At 45.7% G+C, this 19,163-nt stretch overlaps 1 protein-coding gene across 5 annotated transcripts in view; it reads left to right on the top strand.

Annotated features, from left to right (window-relative positions):
• Positions 1 to 19,163, top strand: part of LOC309363333 (cholesterol transporter ABCA5-like) — a 62,603-nt gene that overhangs the window by 40,019 nt on the left and 3,421 nt on the right. For all 5 annotated transcript variants that reach the window (XM_081899522.1, XM_081899523.1, XM_081899525.1 and 2 more), the window contains 12 exons: positions 543 to 608; positions 3,197 to 3,288; positions 11,452 to 11,575; positions 11,991 to 12,108; positions 12,212 to 12,303; positions 13,443 to 13,618; positions 14,217 to 14,292; positions 15,940 to 16,034; positions 16,808 to 16,927; positions 17,061 to 17,210; positions 17,946 to 18,025; positions 18,835 to 18,890. In XM_081899522.1, the coding sequence (XP_081755648.1) occupies positions 543 to 608; positions 3,197 to 3,288; positions 11,452 to 11,575; positions 11,991 to 12,108; positions 12,212 to 12,303; positions 13,443 to 13,618; positions 14,217 to 14,292; positions 15,940 to 16,034; positions 16,808 to 16,927; positions 17,061 to 17,210; positions 17,946 to 18,025; positions 18,835 to 18,890 (1,245 nt within the window). The remainder of the gene's footprint in view (positions 1 to 542; positions 609 to 3,196; positions 3,289 to 11,451; positions 11,576 to 11,990; positions 12,109 to 12,211; positions 12,304 to 13,442; positions 13,619 to 14,216; positions 14,293 to 15,939; positions 16,035 to 16,807; positions 16,928 to 17,060; positions 17,211 to 17,945; positions 18,026 to 18,834; positions 18,891 to 19,163) is intronic.

The raw sequence follows: 19,163 nt of genomic DNA, 5'->3' as shown, positions 1-19,163 counted from the left end.
CATGATCAACTCCTGCCCGGAAACCAATGTCCCCACTTTGGAAGGACATGTGGATCCAGAATTGGCCTCATTGTTAAAATCATGTTTATGGAAGACAATCTTACTCAGCTACGAGTGACAGAAGAAGAAGAAGAAGAAGAAGAAGAAGAAGAAGAAGAAGAAGAAGAAGAAGAATTGTGCATTTTAGTCACAGGCAATTATGGGAGCTCCCTTTTACCGTGTCATTTTTAAGCATCATGAAAACTTTGATAATATTTATCTTTGAAATATTCTTGTTATATTTAAAAAGGAGGGGAAGCATTTAAACAGCATGGTTACAATCCAGAAGAGACATCCCATCGGAATAAACTAGTATTTTTAGTTTATGGTATCTTTAATAGTGGTATTAACTGTATTGATTCACTATAATTCAGAAGAAAAGTTTTATCACTCTTTGGGAAGGCATGCAGATTTTCTGAATCGCAGTGTTAAAATTAAAATTGGCATCATCTGCAAAATACATTTAAAAGAGTTGTATGAATAACTATTTGTTATCTTGTTAGATAGCCCGGAAACTTGATAACAAGATGGAAAGGAATTCAGAAAGATTACTGGTTTCAGTAGTAGCGGTAAGCATGCTGTTTTTCTTTTGCTATTCGGGGGATCGGCTATTTGGCTACATTTTGGAGAGTAATTATTGTTACTGTTTATCATTTGTGCATCATATTATTGTGTGCTTAACTTTTTTTGTTTGTTTACATGCAGTATTCTAACATCAAGTAGTATAGTTTCACCTTTTCAATCAGAGGGCATGTGGTAATCATAGAATCATAGAACTGTAGAGTTGGAAGGGACCCTGAGGATCATCTAGTCCAACCCCCTGCAATGCGGGAACATGCAGCTGGTCCATACAGGGATCGAACCTGCAACCTTGGTGTTATCAGCACCAGACAACCCTGGAAGTCAGTGTGCTTTGCCCATAGATTACTTGGGTTTTTGTAAGATCCCAGTTGAACTATTGCAATGCTTTATAAAGTGGGATTTCTTGAAAAAGCATTCAGAAATTTGGACTAGTGTAGACTGTGGCAGATTATTGACTGGAATTCACCACGGGAACATATTACCAGAATGCTGAATGATTTTCTTAAGACTTCCATTCAGTTTCCGGGTACCATTCAAAGTGTTAGTTTTAACTTTCAGTGGCGAGTCTAGAACTTTAATCGCCAATTTCTCTTATGTGAGAGCTCTATAATTTAAGAGCTTCATCTGAGGCCCTACTTTGAGCGCCTCTGTCTTTGGAATTTAGGCAAGTGCCTGCAGAAGAGAATTGGCACCCCAACTATGTAGTTTCTTTTCTACAACTGCAGTTGAACGCATTGTTATCTTTTAAAGTCCTGTGTGTCTATCCTGATAGCTCATGCTTTACTAGAGCTCTTGATATTTATTATCTGGTCTTTACTTGGTTTCTTAATTGTCCAGTTTTAATTCTGATTTTATGAGAAATATATATTTTTTTACATAAATAATTTAATCTACAGGTGGGTCCAGAAAGTGCAATGACAGAGTGAAAGATGCTCAATCAGAATAATTCTACTTTTACGGTGTTTTCCTAAGTACTCCTAGCATTTTCCATGCCTATAAAATTGAATGAAAAAGTCAAATTGCCCAGAATATTTATGCCACATTCTATATCGCCTTACTATCATTCAGATTGATACTATTTAAAAGTAGGAGGTTGTATCCAACCAAGTTCTACTAAGAGCAGATCTGTTAAAATGAACGTACCCAGGTTAGTCATGTCCAGCAATTTCAAGGGGTCTCTTCTGAGTAAGACTTAAACTGGAGACATCCCAGTGAATTATTCCACTTGTGAACTTGTCTTCAGACTTGGAAAAAGGGAGGGAAGAACTTCATGAGAGTGGTTGGTAGCAACAAAACCAAAAATTTCACTCCTCCATTCTTCATAAAAATGTGACCAGCTGAACCACCTTTTCAAATAACAATTAGGATGCTATCCTTCATTCTGGGCAGTGTAATTCAGAAAGATTATTTCACGCTTAAGGCTGCTGCTTGAAAAATCAATCCGAGGGTTCAGAGGTCTCACCTGAGGTCTCATACTTAGGAATGATGGGACCTTTGTTGATGCAAGAGGCCTTGTTTCCAGTGCAACATAAGAACAGCCATTTTGCCTGACCCTGTCACCACTGTGGCATGTAAGTGCTGCTCAAAACGGTATTTAGAAGGGACAGGGTGAGACAAACCTACTTATTTCTTAAATAAAACCATAGTATTTATTTTATTGATCTTTGATCAAAACATTTGAAGGTCACCTTTTAGAACCTGGTCCTTTTAGGCTGCTTAAACAAATCAGCCTACAGATGGATACAGAAAAAAAATGAAACCATGGAGTGTAACACTCTCCCTCAATCTATAATTTTAGGTGGTGTACCCACCATGTCTTCAAAGGGCATTTGAAACACATTGTTTCCCTCACAGAATTTTGGGCATTGTAGTTTACTGCTCACAGAGTTACGATTCCCAGCTGCCTTTAACAAACCACAGTGCCTGGAATTTGGGGGGCGGGGATGTGCTTCAAATGTGCTTTATATGTTTAGCGTGTACCACAGTTTTACATTACACTGTAGAACGGGAGGAGTGTTAATAAATGTTCAGATCCTGAAGTTCAGTTGAAACCCAGAAGAAGACATGTAAGAATACCGTGGGAGACCTCATATCAGGAAATATATCTAGTTGTTTTGGACTAGTCTCCATGAGCCCCAGCCAGCATAACGAATAGTCAGGGATGAAATGAATTGTAGTACAAAACAAGAATTCTGTGAATGATGAAGAAAATCAGACACCTCTTTCATGAGGGGGAAACGTTCAAGAAATTAAGAGAACAGGTTTCAGCAGATTACAATTAGGAAGACTGTGATTTCCAGATTGAACATTTTTAAAAATAGAACTTTAAAAAAAAAATCACCACAGAGCCTGCAACCTTATCATAAAGGTTTGCACTAAATGTGTCTGCCTGCCAGTACCATAGTCTCATAACCATACACAATACCATGGATTATAAAAATAGGAGTACAGCAATTGGCATGCCCCATTCTATAAATTCATGTTTACGTTTCAGTAAACTTGCAGTTACAAATACAAATCAGCACAGGACCAAAGCTGTTTCAATTAATATACTTTTTTCCTTTCTTCAATTTAGCCTTATTTGCAATGTGTAATTTGGCTCTTCCTTCTACGATATCTTGAGGTGAAGTGTGGAGGCAAATCGTTGAGAGAAGACCCATTTTTCAGGTTGGTTTGTCTTTGAAGTAGCAGTATTCAGAACAGTGGGCACCAACCAAAAGAATCAGCACAGATCGATGCAGAGGCTGAGATCCAAACCTGATTTCAGGATGATATTATTAGTTGTATTCGTATTAGTATTATTTGCACTTATTAGCCACTTTTCTTACAAAATACAGTGGTACCTCGGGTTACATATGCTTCAGGTTACAAACTCCGCTAACCTAGAAATAGTACCTCGGGTTAAGAACTTTGCTTCAGGATGAGAACAGAAATTGTGCTCCAGCGGCACGGTGGCAGCAGGAGGCCCCATTAGCTAAAGTGGTGCTTCAGGTTAAGAACAGTTTCAGGTTAAGAACGCACCTCCGGAACAAATTAAGTACTTAACCTGAGGTACCACTGTAGTTCAAAGATTAAAATCAATATAAAACCAAAGCAGAAAAAAACGCATTCATATGTGTCACGTTAGACCGCTGAAGTCCCCTCTGACTCCTCCCCTCTTCCACACCAACTTAATAGCCTGGCTCTAGACCACCTCTTCCTCTCCTTTCTTTTCCGCAGGGTCTTCCTGCCCCCCTGGGTTCCCTCTCTCCGTGACTCGCCTGAGGCTGAATCCTCTGCCGCCTCTTCCCCCCTCCTTCTGGCTTTGGGGCCGGGCTCCTCCCCTGAGCTCTCTCCACTTCCGCGCGCCTCTACGTTTGAACTTGGCGCGCGTACGTTGCTCCTGACCTTTCTTTCGACCGCTACACCACCCTTTGTTCTGCTCTCCACCCTTTCCGGCTGAACACCTTGCTCCAACCCCCTTTCTCTGTTCTCTCCTAATCCTGCTCCCTCCGAGAGGCTGACGACTCCACCCCCTTTACTCCGTTCCAGCTGAGACGCCTCTTGCTGCGTCTGTCTTCCACTGGGCTCCTCTCCGCTTCTCCCTTCTCCTCCCTTTTGCTTGATTAAGGTAACCCCCTTTTGAGAATCCTCTGACTCGCTGCTCAGACTCGTGGATTCCCTTAGAATTCCGTCATCTTCTTCCTCATCCTTCTGCCCCTCCTCCCACTCGCTCTCCGTCTCCTCTGTCATCTCCTCCTCTCTCCCAGAAACCCTGACATCCATCCCCCCCTCGAAGCCCCCCCTTCCCCCCTCCCGCTCGCCGGGTGCAGGTTGAGGAAAACGTGGTTCTTCCGGGGTCGGTTCAGGATACAGGTTGTCCACTTCAACGTTCTCCTCTGGCAGCTCCGTATATGTGTGTTCGAACTCGGGTTCCCCACCCAAAGACATCACAGTCTCTTCCTCCATCACTGTTTCTCCTGGCGCTGCCTGCCAAGGACCTACCATCCATCTCTGACTCCATGCCTCCCTTGGCTGATCCACCCACCAACAAGGGCCTGTCTCCTCCCCCCCCAGTCTCGGATCCCTGGTCGGGCTTGTTTCGGGCGTATGGCCCTCGGGCGAGGAGAAACCCTCGAACGTGCTGTCCGACAAAGTGGGCGTGAAAAGCCAATCATCAAAATACTCCTCGGGCATGGGCTTGTGCGGAAAAAGTGCATGGAACTCCTCCTTCAACAGGGGTTCGTCCAACGCGTAACCCGGCACCCAGCTATTGGCAGAGGCCGGAGTGCCTTCCCTGGCGAGAAAATATTCAACTCCCTCCTCCCCCCATCTCGAGTCCAGTATCTCTGTGACCTCGTTAAGAGGTTCTGGTCTTGGCGATTCCCCCCTCTCAGGCGCCCTCCTACGTGGCTCTGGGGGTGCTCCTGACTCTTGAAACCTGTGTGGGGTTTTGTAGGGAGTGAGCACCGACCTATGAAAGACCGGGTGCACCCTGGAACCCTCCGGAAGGGCTAGACGAAAAGCCACCGGATTGATCTTAGCCTCAACTTGATATGGCCCTAGCTGCCTGTGTCCTAACTTCTTCTTGGCCAATGACCTGGCCGGCATCGCGTGGGCTGCTAACCACACCCAGTCCCCAACCTGGATGTCCTCTCCCGCCCTCCTGTGCTTATCGGCCTGCACCTTATACGCCTGTTTTGCCAGCTCCAAATGTCTCCGCAGCTCCTCGTGCACCTCTTGCAACTCCGCTGCAAACTGGTCGGCATCTTGAGGCCCCCCCCCTCCTGGTGCCGCAAATCTCGGGAAGGTCCTGGGATGACGGCCATTGTTCGCGAAGAAAGGCGTCACCCCGGTGGATGCGTGTTTCGTGTTGTTGTAGGCGAATTCAGCCATCGGCAGATAGTCCACCCACGCCGCAGGTCGCTGGTTGGCGTAGCACCGCAGGTACTGCTGCATGATCGCGTTGACCCTCTCCGCTTGACCGTTGGTTTGTGGATGCCTCGCCGATGTCAGGTTGATTTTGACGTGCAAGATGCCCAGAAGCTTTCGCCAGAAAGTGGAAACAAACTGGCGCCCCCTGTCGGACAAGACGGACTGCGGAAGTCCATGCACTCTGAAGACGTGATCGATGAAGAGCTTTGCGGTCTGTTCTGCCGTCGCCACCTTGGCACAAGGGATGAAGTGCGCCATCTTGGTGAACAAGTCCACCACCACTAACACCGCCGTCTTACCTCTGGAGCTGGGCAGGTCTGTAACAAAGTCCAACGCTACCCTCTCCCACGGTTGCTGCGGTGTCTCCAGCGGTTCTAGCAATCCCGCCTGCTTCTGGTGCACTGGTTTGGACCTCTGGCAGATATCACACCTGGCGACGTAGTCCGCCACCTCTCCTCTCATCTGGGGCCACCAAAAGTCTCTAGCCACCAACTCCATCGTCTTCTCTTTGCCGAAATGGCCTGCACTAGGGGCGTCATGCAATTGTTGCAGAACCTTGGCTCGAAGCTCGTCGGTGGGCACGTAAAGGGCACCCTTACGAGTCAAAAGTCCATCTTGCAATTGAAACCCATCGTTGTCTCGCGACCCTCCGCGTAGCTCCTCCATCTTAGACTGTGCAAACTGATCCCTTTGCAACGCGCGTCGCACCGCGTCCAGGTCGACTGCGATGGTAGCGCACGTCCACGCCTGCGGTGCGAAAATGTGCTTTGCTGCGATTGGAGCTGCTTCCTCCAAGTATTGCGGCTTTCGGGATAGCGCGTCTGCAATAACATTGGAGTCTCCTGGGATGTATTCTATTTTGAAGTCGAAGTCCGCGAAGAACTCCGCCCAGCGCATGTGTCGCTGGGTCTGCAACTTAGCCGTCCGCCAATACTCTAAGTTCTTGTGATCCGTGCGGACCTGCACCGTGTGCTTGGCTCCTATCAAGAAGTGTCGCCACGCTTTGAAAGCTGCATGAATGGCCAACAACTCCCTGTCCCATATGGTATAATTGCGCTCCGTCTTGCTGAGCTTCCGGGAGTAGAACGCACCCGGTCTCCAGTTGCCTTGTGAATCCTCTTGCAAAAGAACGGCCCCAACCGCTCTGTCTGACGCATCGGTCTCTACCCGCATGGGTCTGCCGGGATTCACGTGGAGCAGCTGCTCTTCGGAGGCGAAAAGACCCTTAAGCGTCCGGAAGGACCGCTCCGCTTGTTCGGTCCAGACGAACTTCTTCTTCTTGGAACTGAGGGTGTCAGTGATAGCCGCCGTCGCGTTCGCAAAGCCTTTAATAAACTTGCGGTAAAAATTGGCAAAGCCGATGAACCTCTGGACCTCTTTCCGATTTCGAGGGCTTTTCCAGTCCAACAGCGCTTGAACCTTAGCCCTGTCCATGGCCAGTCCCTCGTCGGACAACTTGTAGCCAAGGAAATCAACCTCTCTGACATCAAACTGGCATTTTTCCAACTTGGCGTACAGCCTGTGTTCCTTCAGCCTCTGCAGGACCTCCCTCACGTCCTTATCGTGATCCTCCGGCGATTCCGAGAAAATCAGAATATCGTCGAGAAAGCAGACACACTTTTTGTAGAGGAGACCTGCTAGCACGTGGTGCATAAATGCTTGAAAAACGTGGCTGCCATTTTGGAGGCCGAAAGGCATGACTCTGTATTCGTACGTGCCCAGAGGGGTGAACATGGCGGTCTTCCACTCATCCCCTTTCCGGATGCGGATGAGATTGTAAGCTCCACGTAGGTCCAGCTTGGTGAAAATCTTGCCCCTCCTGACGGTCGCTAAAAGGTCGTCAATCTTGGGCATGGGGAAAGCTTTGGGCTTAGTCAAGCTGTTTATGAACCTGTAATCCACTATAAGCCTTTTTTGGGGCGTGTCTTTCTTCTTCACAAAGAAAACAGGGCTGCCTCCCGCTGCTTTAGATTCCTGGATGAAACCGCGCTTGAGGTTATGGTCTATGAACTCCCGAAGCTCTTGCATTTCGTCCTCCGACATGGAGTACAGCTTGGCAGCAGGCAGTTGCGCCCCTGGCACTAAATCAATCGCGCAGTCGTAAGGTCTGTGAGGCGGCAACTTGTCAGCTTCCTTCTCACAGAAAACCTCCAAGAAGTCCTGGTACTTGTGAGGCACTGTTTGCACCATACCCAGATGCAACTGCTGCTCGGCTTCTCCTCCCTGATCGGTCTGAAAGCAATGCTGAGCACAATACGATGAACAAAAGGTGATCTGCCGCTGATACCACGCAACCGCGGGACTGTGCCTCTCCAGCCAACTCATGCCTAACACGATGGGCGTGTCCGATAAGTGGGTGACATTGAAACTAATAAGTTCTCGATGGTTGCCAATCTGCATCAGCATGGGAGGGGTTTGCTGCACCACTTGCCCCCCCAGCAACTTCCTGCCGTCTACCGTGACCACGTTCAGAGGCGTCGTTGCAGGCAGGAGCGCCATGTTGTGCTGCTTAACGAACTGCAGTCCCACGAAGTCGGCGTTGCTTCCCGAATCGATCGTTATTGGAACCTCGAGGAGTCTCCCATCAGGCAGCTGGAGCGTTGCTGTGAGCAGAACTGCCGGTTTGGGAGGCAAAGGGTCCACGCTCTGCGGCGATGCTGGGGGCTTGTCTACAGATCCGCCTGGCTGAGCCCCAGGAGCTCTGCTTCCAGCCAGGCACTGTCGTTTCCCTGAAGTCGCTCCCCTGGTTGCACCTCTGCTGTCACAGTTGCCAGTGCCGCAGTGTGCTTCTGGAGCCTCTGGGGGCACTCTTTCGCCATATGGTGCGCACTGTCACAGATGTAACACTTCCTGGTTCCTCTAGGAGGCTTCGCTTTGGCTGCACCAGGGACAGGGCTCTGGGATGGCTTCTGAGCCCTAGCACCACCAATCTCCATTGGCTCCTCGCTGTCCTTCCCCATTGGCGAGGGGTGCGCACGGCTGAAATCCCTGTGCACAAAAGGGAGAGTCCTCGCTTGCGCACGCGCTTGGGGCCCGTCCTCCTCGTGCCACGGGCGTCCCTCATGTCGAATTCCAATAGCTAAAGCCCGTTGCACCACGTCTTCTAGGGTCTGGGGTCTGTCCCCTCTAGCGATCTCATCCTTGATGGGGGGGCTCAATCCCTCCCAAAAAAGATCTCTGACCGGTTTACTGTCCTTTGGCCAATCTAAGGCGGTGAGCAATGCAAAAAATTTAGAGTGGTATTGGCGCACAGTCGCTTTCCCCTGCCTCAGCCCGTGCATTTGACGGCGCGCAATGTCCACATCCACAGAGGATTGAAAACAAGAATCCATCGCTTTGATGAACGCAGTTGAATTGCGACGGGCCGGTCCATCTTCGCGCCACAGATTGCGTAGCCAAGCCCTGGCCTCCCCATGCAGGTGCGGGATGTCAGGGTTTCTGGGAGAGAGGAGGAGATGACAGAGGAGACGGAGAGCGAGTGGGAGGAGGGGCAGAAGGATGAGGAAGAAGATGACGGAATTCTAAGGGAATCCACGAGTCTGAGCAGCGAGTCAGAGGATTCTCAAAAGGGGGTTACCTTAATCAAGCAAAAGGGAGGAGAAGGGAGAAGCGGAGAGGAGCCCAGTGGAAGACAGACGCAGCAAGAGGCGTCTCAGCTGGAACGGAGTAAAGGGGGTGGAGTCGTCAGCCTCTCGGAGGGAGCAGGATTAGGAGAGAACAGAGAAAGGGGGTTGGAGCAAGGTGTTCAGCCGGAAAGGGTGGAGAGCAGAACAAAGGGTGGTGTAGCGGTCGAAAGAAAGGTCAGGAGCAACGTACGCGCGCCAAGTTCAAACGTAGAGGCGCGCGGAAGTGGAGAGAGCTCAGGGGAGGAGCCCGGCCCCAAAGCCAGAAGGAGGGGGGAAGAGGCGGCAGAGGATTCAGCCTCAGGCGAGTCACGGAGAGAGGGAACCCAGGGGGGCAGGAAGACCCTGCGGAAAAGAAAGGAGAGGAAGAGGTGGTCTAGAGCCAGGCTATTAAGTTGGTGTGGAAGAGGGGAGGAGTCAGAGGGGACTTACTGTCACGTTAGACCGCTGAAGTCCCCTCTGACTCCTCCCCTCTTCCACACCAACTTAATAGCCTGGCTCTAGACCACCTCTTCCTCTCCTTTCTTTTCCGCAGGGTCTTCCTGCCCCCCTGGGTTCCCTCTCTCCGTGACTCGCCTGAGGCTGAATCCTCTGCCGCCTCTTCCCCCCTCCTTCTGGCTTTGGGGCCGGGCTCCTCCCCTGAGCTCTCTCCACTTCCGCGCGCCTCTACGTTTGAACTTGGCGCGCGTACGTTGCTCCTGACCTTTCTTTCGACCGCTACACCACCCTTTGTTCTGCTCTCCACCCTTTCCGGCTGAACACCTTGCTCCAACCCCCTTTCTCTGTTCTCTCCTAATCCTGCTCCCTCCGAGAGGCTGACGACTCCACCCCCTTTACTCCGTTCCAGCTGAGACGCCTCTTGCTGCGTCTGTCTTCCACTGGGCTCCTCTCCGCTTCTCCCTTCTCCTCCCTTTTGCTTGATTAAGGTAACCCCCTTTTGAGAATCCTCTGACTCGCTGCTCAGACTCGTGGATTCCCTTAGAATTCCGTCATCTTCTTCCTCATCCTTCTGCCCCTCCTCCCACTCGCTCTCCGTCTCCTCTGTCATCTCCTCCTCTCTCCCAGAAACCCTGACAATATGTATTAAAAGCCCTTTTATTTCACCACGCGTTGGATGCTGAACACAAGGTTTGAGTTCATGTGAGGAGAGGCGGTCCTTAAAGTATTGAGCCACATAAGGCTGGAAGCTTGATAGGCCCAAAACCAGCACTTTGAATTGAGCCCAGAAGCTAATTGGTAGCCAGTGTCATCATGCCGGAATTTTTATATGCTTGGACTGACTTGCTCCCATTCAGCTCCCAGCTGCAGTTTTGGAACTGTCTTCAAAGGCATCCCCCTCCCTATATAATGCATTGCAGTAACCTAACCTAGAGGTTACCAACGTAAACAACAGGATTTAGGCTGTCCCAGTCAAGATAGGGGTCACAGCTGGGCCAGCGGTCAAAGCAGATAGATAGCCCTTGGTGCCACTGAGGCCCCTTGAGCTTCAAGCAGCAGTAATGGTTGCCAGAAGCTATGTAGCTGCTCCTTCAGGGGGAGTGTAACCCCATCCAGAGAAGACCACATCCTCTTCACCTGGTCTAACATTTAACCCTAGCAGTCATGTCTGGATTAGGTTCCAGTTTATTGACTCTCATCCAGTCCATTACAGAGGTAAGACGTCAGTGCAGCACATTCACTGCTATGCCTGCAGATGTAAAGGAGTAGGGCTGGGTGTCACCAGCATATTGCTCACGGTGTACTGCAAAACTCCTGGTGACCCCTCAGTGGTTTCATGTTGGTGTTAAGCAGCACGGGGGATAAAACTGAACCTTGCAGAACCCCACACTGAAGGCTCCATGGAGCTGGACTGTTGACTCCCCAAGCACCATCCTTGGCTGTTGCTCCTCTTCAAGCCAGTAGTAGATGAATCACAGAATCTCGGCACTTGGGGACCCTCTTCTGTTACTTACCGCCAGTTCTGCCGCAGTGATGCATCGGATAGGGACATACAAGCAGGGTTGCATGTATGGAACTTTCCATATTATGGACTGGCCTGTTGAGCTGATGGCATTACAGTGGTACCTCCGGTTGCAGACGGGATCTGTTCCGTAGGTCTGGCCGGATCCCGAGGCTTTCGCAACTGGAGGACCGCTTCTGCACATGCGCGCGCAGCAAAACCCAGTAAAATACTTCCGGGTTTGCCGCTTTCGTGTCCCAAAGTTTACGTAAACAGAGGTACTACTGTATTTCTATTAGTGCTATGCATCCAGAGGTCCCATGAGCAGAGTTTAACATATTTTCCTACCTTCAGAACTCCCGTGAAAGTGAAGCCCTGGAAGTTCCCAGATGTGCCACATAATGAAGATGAGGATGAAGATGTTATGGCTGAGAGGTTGAGGGTTAAGGAGATGACAACCTGCCAGAGCTGTGAGGAGGTAAGTCTTTCCCTTCAGTGAAAAATCACACTCCCTTGTTTGCACCCAATGATGTGCTAAGATTTAGGGAAGCTGGAAGTCTTTCTCCTGGCCGCACAGGAGGAAGACAGGTGAGTGAGGAGTAGATGAGCCTGAGGCTTCTGCTTAACCTCAGGCTCACATGTTTGTGCCTTAGGCTCGTGTGTTCCTGCACATCACATTTAACCAAGGTTTGCTAATCCTCACTTCAGTGAGCTAATTCACCCCGAAATTGTTTTCTGCTGATTTCGGTGATGGTGATGTAAAGAGCAGAAATTAAATTAGACACAGCACCGGGGGGGGGATGGAGCTCAGTGCTCGGATGGATTATTTTTAATTTTTTTTGCATTATATAATCTCATTCAGTATTCAACTCTATCGTCTTTTGTTTTATTAGAAACCAGCAGTTTTGGTCAGTAATTTGCATAAAGAGTACGATGAAAAGAAAGATTTTCTTCTTGGAAGGAAAATAAAGAAAGTGGCAACAAACCATGTCTCTCTTTGTGTAAAAAAAGGTTTGAGTTAAATTGTTTATTACGGAATCAATACTCTTTTTTAGAAAATACAGCACACTGTCTTGTGAGGCACAACTGCAGGTGCTCTTTCTTTTTATTTCAGGGGAAATTCTGGGACTGTTGGGCCCCAATGGAGCTGGGAAGAGCACACTCATTAATATATTGGTGGGAGAAGTCGAACCAACTTCAGGCCAGGTATTTAAATGCAACCTAACCTGTCTGCTCACTCTTCCTCTTTTTTTTGTTAGATCATTTATTAATTTTCCAATAAAAGACATCCAATTAAAATATCAAATCATAATCCAATAAAAATAAAAAAATAAAATAAAAGAGGTCGGATTATCTTCCAAATTGTAATTTTAAATTTTACGACTTCCCATAGTCTGAACCTAAAAGCATGTCCAAATCTCAGTCCTGCCTCTCGTCGATATTTCCGTATTTCCACATCTCGATTTTATCTCTCCATGCTCACTCTTCCTTCTGAGTTTTATTGTGTTCACCATTACAGTTCTCTTTTAATTAAAAGAAGAAGAAGAAGAACTTTCATAGCTCAGGCAGTGGTCCCTCTTTCTAGATTGAAGAAACTGATATTTCATACAGAAACTACCTACAGTTTACAGCTTGATTTCAGAATGAATTGTCCATGCAGCTTGCTGCTCACGCCACACCCTGCATTGAGTTGCTTAAGAGCAGTAGCTCCAATGCCAGTCTTCCTTTTGCCACAACCATGTTGCTCACTAGGAAGCGTGATCTGACACGCCAGCCAGCCAGAACAAAAAGCGTACAGAGAGAGAGAGAGAGATTGTGGTGGGCTGACAGAGAAAGAAGGGGATTGTCAGAGAGCATGGGGTGTGTGAAGTGTCCCTTTTCTTCAGAAGCCCAGTGTGCTGATGCTGGTACAGCTGTTGGTTTTCATTTGCGCTGGAAAGGGCCATACAAAACTGAACAAAACAGCGTTACGAGTTACAAACAGACTCACGCTCATCTTGATTCTGGCAGCATTCCAGTAGAAACTAAAGATAGGAAAAACGGGTTCCCCTCACGCATATAACACTTTATAAAGTCAGAAATAGGCTCGTAGGAGGGTTGGAACTTGCCCAGCTTCCATAGGATTATCATGCCATTATTTTAATTTTGCTCTTCCTATCCTTCAGTATTTCCTTGCAAACTTTATGTAGGAATTTTAAAACCATAGACTGTGTAGTTTATTTTTATGTACGCCATGTTGGAACGCTAATTATTAATCGGTATAGAAATGTTTTAAATAAATACATCAATAATAATAATGACAACAACAAGGTGAAAATGTTAACTAAGGATTGGTATATCCACAGGTGCTGATGGGAGATTATTCCTTAGGTGAGAATAATGAGGATAGTTCCATGAGATTTGTGGGATACTGTCCTCAGACAAACCCACTCTGGCCTGATATTACATTGCAGGAGCATTTTGAAATTTATGGTGCTATCAAAGGAATGAATGAAAGCGACATGAATGAAGTCATAAAATGGTAAATATTTTATTTTGAACACTTGTTGCACAGTAGTCTATTTCCCCCCATCCTTGGGTATGGGTATCTTACTTAATTGCAAAGTATAAAAGCTTTAATTGATTGTGATCAAATTGTACTTGTAAAACTTAGCATGTCCCTTTAAAATGCAGCTTTCAAGTATTAAAGTGGTACATACAATATTTAACAGAGGTGTTTCCTTTACACTTGACAAATGGCTCAAAAGGGAGATAAACCCAGAAAGAAATAAGATTTAGAAACCTCAGAGTGGTGTAGCAAATACATACCAGGAACTGCTCTAAGTTTTAAGATACTGGACAGTTCACAGGGGGTGGGCAGGGGAAAAGGATTCTCTGAGAGCTGCTAAATCCATCTTCCATGCCCTTCTTCCTTTATTGGACAGTTTTCACCAGGTACTGTTTGTTTTACTACTTTTGTCCAGGTAAATCACATAAATCTCACTAGCACATTGAAAAAGATATAATGAGCGTATAATGAATTTATTGATGTTCTCTCATGTAGGCTTTTTAGAATGCTTAATACTGTAGTGACACCCCTTTCTAGACTACAAAAATGTTGGCCATGTGGTTTTCTGCAGCGTTTCCAGTGCACTTGACTTCAAGGAACATCTTCAGAAAAGGACAAAGAAACTTGGAGCAGGAATCAAACGGAAGGTATTTTATCGCTTTAAAACGTTGCATTTCTAATTCATGCTACATGAAATAAACGGGCATTTGACTGTAGGAGCACCCCCTGTTCAAACTGATGTAAGCAAGCAGCCCTCTGCCTTGATTTTTCTCAGACTCCATTCTCTGCCTACCTCTTCCCCAACAACAATAAAATCTCACCTTGCAAGAAGTGGACATGGTAGCAAGTGGAGGAGAGCTCAATTGAGAATGAAAAATGCCTGTCTCCCTAGGTGATCATCCATCAGATGGGTAGATACTGACATCTATTGTCCAAAGGCAGAAAATACAGAATTGAGGAAGTAGATTGCCTCTCAATGTACAAAACCTCCTGTCCATTCTGAGATTTTAATGTCATAGTGCCTCTTTCCCCCTCCCTCAGCCCATTCAGTCACAGTACAGTGGTACCTTGGTTCTCAGACTTAATCTGTTCTGGAAGTCCGTTCCAAAACCAAACTGTTTCAAAACCAAGGCATGCTTTCCCATAGAAAGTAATGCAAACTTTTAAAAACAACCTCTAAAACAGCAATTTAACATGAATTTTACTATCTAATGAGACCATTGATCCATAAAATGAAAGCAATAATGTACTGTACTATAAAATCAATAAGACAGTATTATAGATGATAAAACGAAAATTTATTTTTTCTTCCCTGCACTGATGATAGTCATTCTTTGGATGGGAGGCTTTTATCCATTTTCGCAGTCACACAATCAGTCAGTCAATCAATCAATCAATCAATCAATCAATCGGTAGCTGAACTGGGTTCCACACAGTCACAAAAAGAAATAAACTGAAAAAGCCTCAAAAACAAAAATGCAAAATAACTAGCAAAAACAAAAGCACCAGACTTAATCTGTTCTGGAAGTCCATTTGACCCGAAATGTTTGAAAACCAAGGCACAGCTTCTGATTGGTGCAGGCGCCCTGGAAACAATAGCCGACAACAGCATTGGGCATTTGGCTTCCAAAAATCATTCAAAAACCGGAACGCTTACTTCTGGGTTTTCGGAGTTTGTGAACCAAAGCGTTTGAGAACCAAGGTAGCACTGTAGTGGTTGTTTGCTTTTTAGTTAACCTTCCTTCCATCTTTCTGTGAGTGGTGTGTCAGTTCCTGGCAATTTATGCTGGGTTTCTTCGTGGCATGGTTGTCTATTTAGTCTCCAGCATTTGCAATTCCACATGCACAGCAAGGTTTTTCTCCCTTGCCAGCTCCCCCCGCCAAGTAAGCCTTTTTTCTCTGAGACTCTTTTCTCTTACTTTTCAATGTCACTTGATTCCTCCTTTAAATAAACAAACAAACCCAATCTGTCTTTCTTCTTCTACTCCCTCCCAATGGAAGGCTGAATGGGTTCCCCTGGCAGTTGTTGGAGCCCTCCTCTACTTACCACCTACTTCAGCTCCCCCAAAATGAGACTCTCCCACCCCCCACACTTTGGAGAAAGATAGAGAGCAGTAGATAGGAAGATTGCCATTGCACCTTGAATGCTTGGATATCCCCTTTGAGGGTTTCCAAGTGTTTGCACACTTTGAGGATTAAAGTCAATGTAGTTTCAGTGTGTGCACATGTTTTCTTCATCTGTAGAGTACACATGGCCATCAAATTAATCTTTCTTTCCTACTTTCTTATTTTAGCTATGTTTTGCCTTAAGTATGCTTGGTAACCCTCGTATTACTCTACTAGATGAGCCGTCTACTGGTATGGACCCCAAAGCAAAGCAACATATGTGGTGAGTAATACCAAACAACATGGAGAATGTGTTTTAGAAGGGAGCATCACAGCGTTTTGTTTAGAATTACATCTCACCGCTTACTTCATCACTTTCAATGCAGCTAGCAAAACCTGGAATAATCATCTGAAAAATCAGCACGGTGAACAAACATTGACAGCAGGAACATAATATAGTTGCAACACAAAATAACACTGATTCTATTATTATTATTATTATTATTATTATTATTATTATTATTATTACTGCTGCCTCCCCCGCCCCCGAATGCCCAGGGTAATTTTGGACAAAGGAAAATGGACAAAGTAGGTGGCAGGTATCTTAGGGAACCTCAGCTACCTCTGCCACCTCAGAATCATCAGAAAGTTGAGAAATAGAAATATTGTGCTACCCACGGTAAACTCCAATCTCTTAAGAACCCTCCTGCTGATTATCAAGAACTTTCAACTCCGCAGTATCAGAAAAGGGAGTTTTGTGCCATTTTTTCCACATACTCCAATGAAAGGATTTATCAGAGTATTGTGTAAATTGTAACCTATGGCCAGTGCGCGAGACCTACCTGTCATCCCTGGAGAATGGGCACAAAAATACTTGGATATGGTGAAACTATTGGGGTGTGTGAGAGATTTGTATTTAACTGAATCTCCAGCTGATGGAAAGTCCAGCAGATGACTTTATGTCCATTATATGCTACTCCATAGAGAAATACTAAAAAAAGTGAACCATTTGCAAGTTAGCCACTCCACTTTTCCACTATTTATTACATCTGACAGGAAAGCAATTCGTGCAGCTTTTAAAAGTAAAGAGAGAGCAGCCATTCTGACAACTCACTATATGGAAGAAGCAGAGGCTGTTTGTGATCGTGTCGCAATCCTGGTGTCTGGAAAATTAAGGTACCTCCTCTGCGTCTTTGGGATATCTTGAATAAAAGCATCTTGGGCTTTTGCATTAAAATATCATGAAAGATTTTGACATTAAGTTCGCCTTTGTCTGCCTGCCTGCCTTTTCTCCCCCCCCCCCCCAAAGATGCATTGGTACAGTTCAACATCTCAAGAGTAAATTTGGCAGAGGATATTTCTTAGAAATGAAACTGAGACATGTGCCACTTACAGAGAAGAAGGAGTATCTTCAGAGGGAGATTCTGCGCATCTTTCCAAATGGAACTTACCAGGAAAGGTAAAAAAGCAAATCATGTAAGAGGTCTGGGTATTAAACTAACAAAAAGAAGCTTGATTTCCCTCAACACCCCAAAGTGCACAACATGGGGAGGGGGGATGAAAAGTGAGGATTCATTGGTCAGTTGGCAACACACCTGGCAACAGTGACACAGAACTTAGCCCACAGGTTGGTCACAACAAATGCCTGACTTCCAGCTGATCAGCTCTACAGCAGGTAGCCTTGGGAAGGGATTTCGGAAATAGACTAGAGTGGGAATTTTTCTCTGGTCTTCACTTGAGTCATAAATCGGGCGCTGATGCAGGTTTAGGCCGGTATTTTCATGCCTGTCCTCCTACTTACATTTGGACACTCATTATTGCAACCATATTGCTTGTTACTGTAAATACAGTTATATGTGTTTGTTATAGACCCAAAGTAGACTGTGGTTGATGTGGCTGGCAGAAAAGTTTGCTTGGGTCCCTGACAGGCAGCTAAGATCTGCTTGTTATGTTTGGTTTTCTCTTTGCAAATCACTTTGATTGGTACTTTTCTTTGTAGGACCCTCAACTGGCTGTGTTACAAATAAGTTGATAGAACAGATAAAAGCTGCAGTCTGATCCAAAACAATAGCCTGTTCAGGCGTATTACAACATTTTATGCTTAATTCCAGTAACATTACTTAAGCCACTGGTGGTTTTCATTTCTGCTTAGTTGTTGCTGAATGCGCTGATGCCTGTTTTATCTTTGTTGCAGTTTTGAATCTATTTTGGCTTACAAAATCCCAAAGGAAGATGTCCACTCACTTGCATTATCGTTTTCTAAACTGGAGGAAGGTGAAGTAACAATTTACTAAGTAGAACCTCCATCTGATTCTCAATTTTCTATCCAAACCACCTGTTAACCTGAATTCATCTTAACCTGAATTCATCTTGTCAATCACCACCCCCATCATCACGTCTCTTAGAATCACAATTCTCTCTGTAAATAATATATTCCCTTATCCAAACCCCTGGTCAGTGGATATGTTGCCTTCCTGATTTGCCTTCCTGAGACACATTGAAGTCTGTTAACTTTTAGAGCATTTAAAGAGGTACAGGATTTCCTCTTGATGCATTAACTTGTTGTCTTCTCACAGCCATACACAATGCTCGACTAGTGCTTGCATCCTTAAACATTAAAGTTGTCTGGAAGCTCCTAATGTGCAGAAGAGGTACCTTGGTTCTCAAACTTAATCCATTCCGGGAGTCTGTTAGACTCCCGAAACCGTTTGAAAACCAGAACACTTACTTCCAGGTTTGCATTGTTTGGGAGTTTTGTTCGACAACTAAGCTGTTCAAGAACCAAGGTACCACTGTATACTGTACTGCAATGCACACAGTGGCTTTCCTGGTCACTGGAATCTTAGGGAACAGCAGGGTACATGTACCCCAATGTGTCTGTATATGCGGGAGCCAGAAACTGCTAAGAGCTTTAGGATGTGCACATCTTAATGCTTATGACCTTCAGATTGATCAGTGTTTTCTATTTTTACTGATGTTGAGAGACGGGTTTCATTTTAAAATGCATGTTGATGTAAAGTAATTTTTGATGTATAATTGATTACTATTGAGGAGTAAGGAGTTCCTTCTATCACTTTTAACAGCAAAACATGCGTTTGATGTTGAAGAGTACAGCTTCTCTCAAGCAACACTTGAACAGGTAATTTAAACAGACTTTTTCAAAAATATAATGCAACGTGCCACAGAACATTGTTTCACAGTTTTCAAATTTATATTTGGTAAAATCAATTGTTCGCTTGTGTAAACTAGCTATATTTACAGAAAACATGGTCACAGAAAACATTCACACCTCTCATATCTGGCCATGATTTTATTATAGCTTTCCAAGTTCACAAAAGTTTTGTAAATTAACATGACACATAATTTTTGGACCAAACCATGGCTTAGCACAAATGTGCCAATGTTTGGGTTC

Source organism: Podarcis melisellensis (assembly GCF_964234715.1).
Source record: "Podarcis melisellensis genome assembly, chromosome: 2".
Classification (NCBI taxonomy): domain Eukaryota; kingdom Metazoa; phylum Chordata; class Lepidosauria; order Squamata; family Lacertidae; genus Podarcis; species Podarcis melisellensis.
Note: the sequence above shows the minus strand (reverse complement) of the source record. Positions and strands in the feature narration are given on the sequence as shown.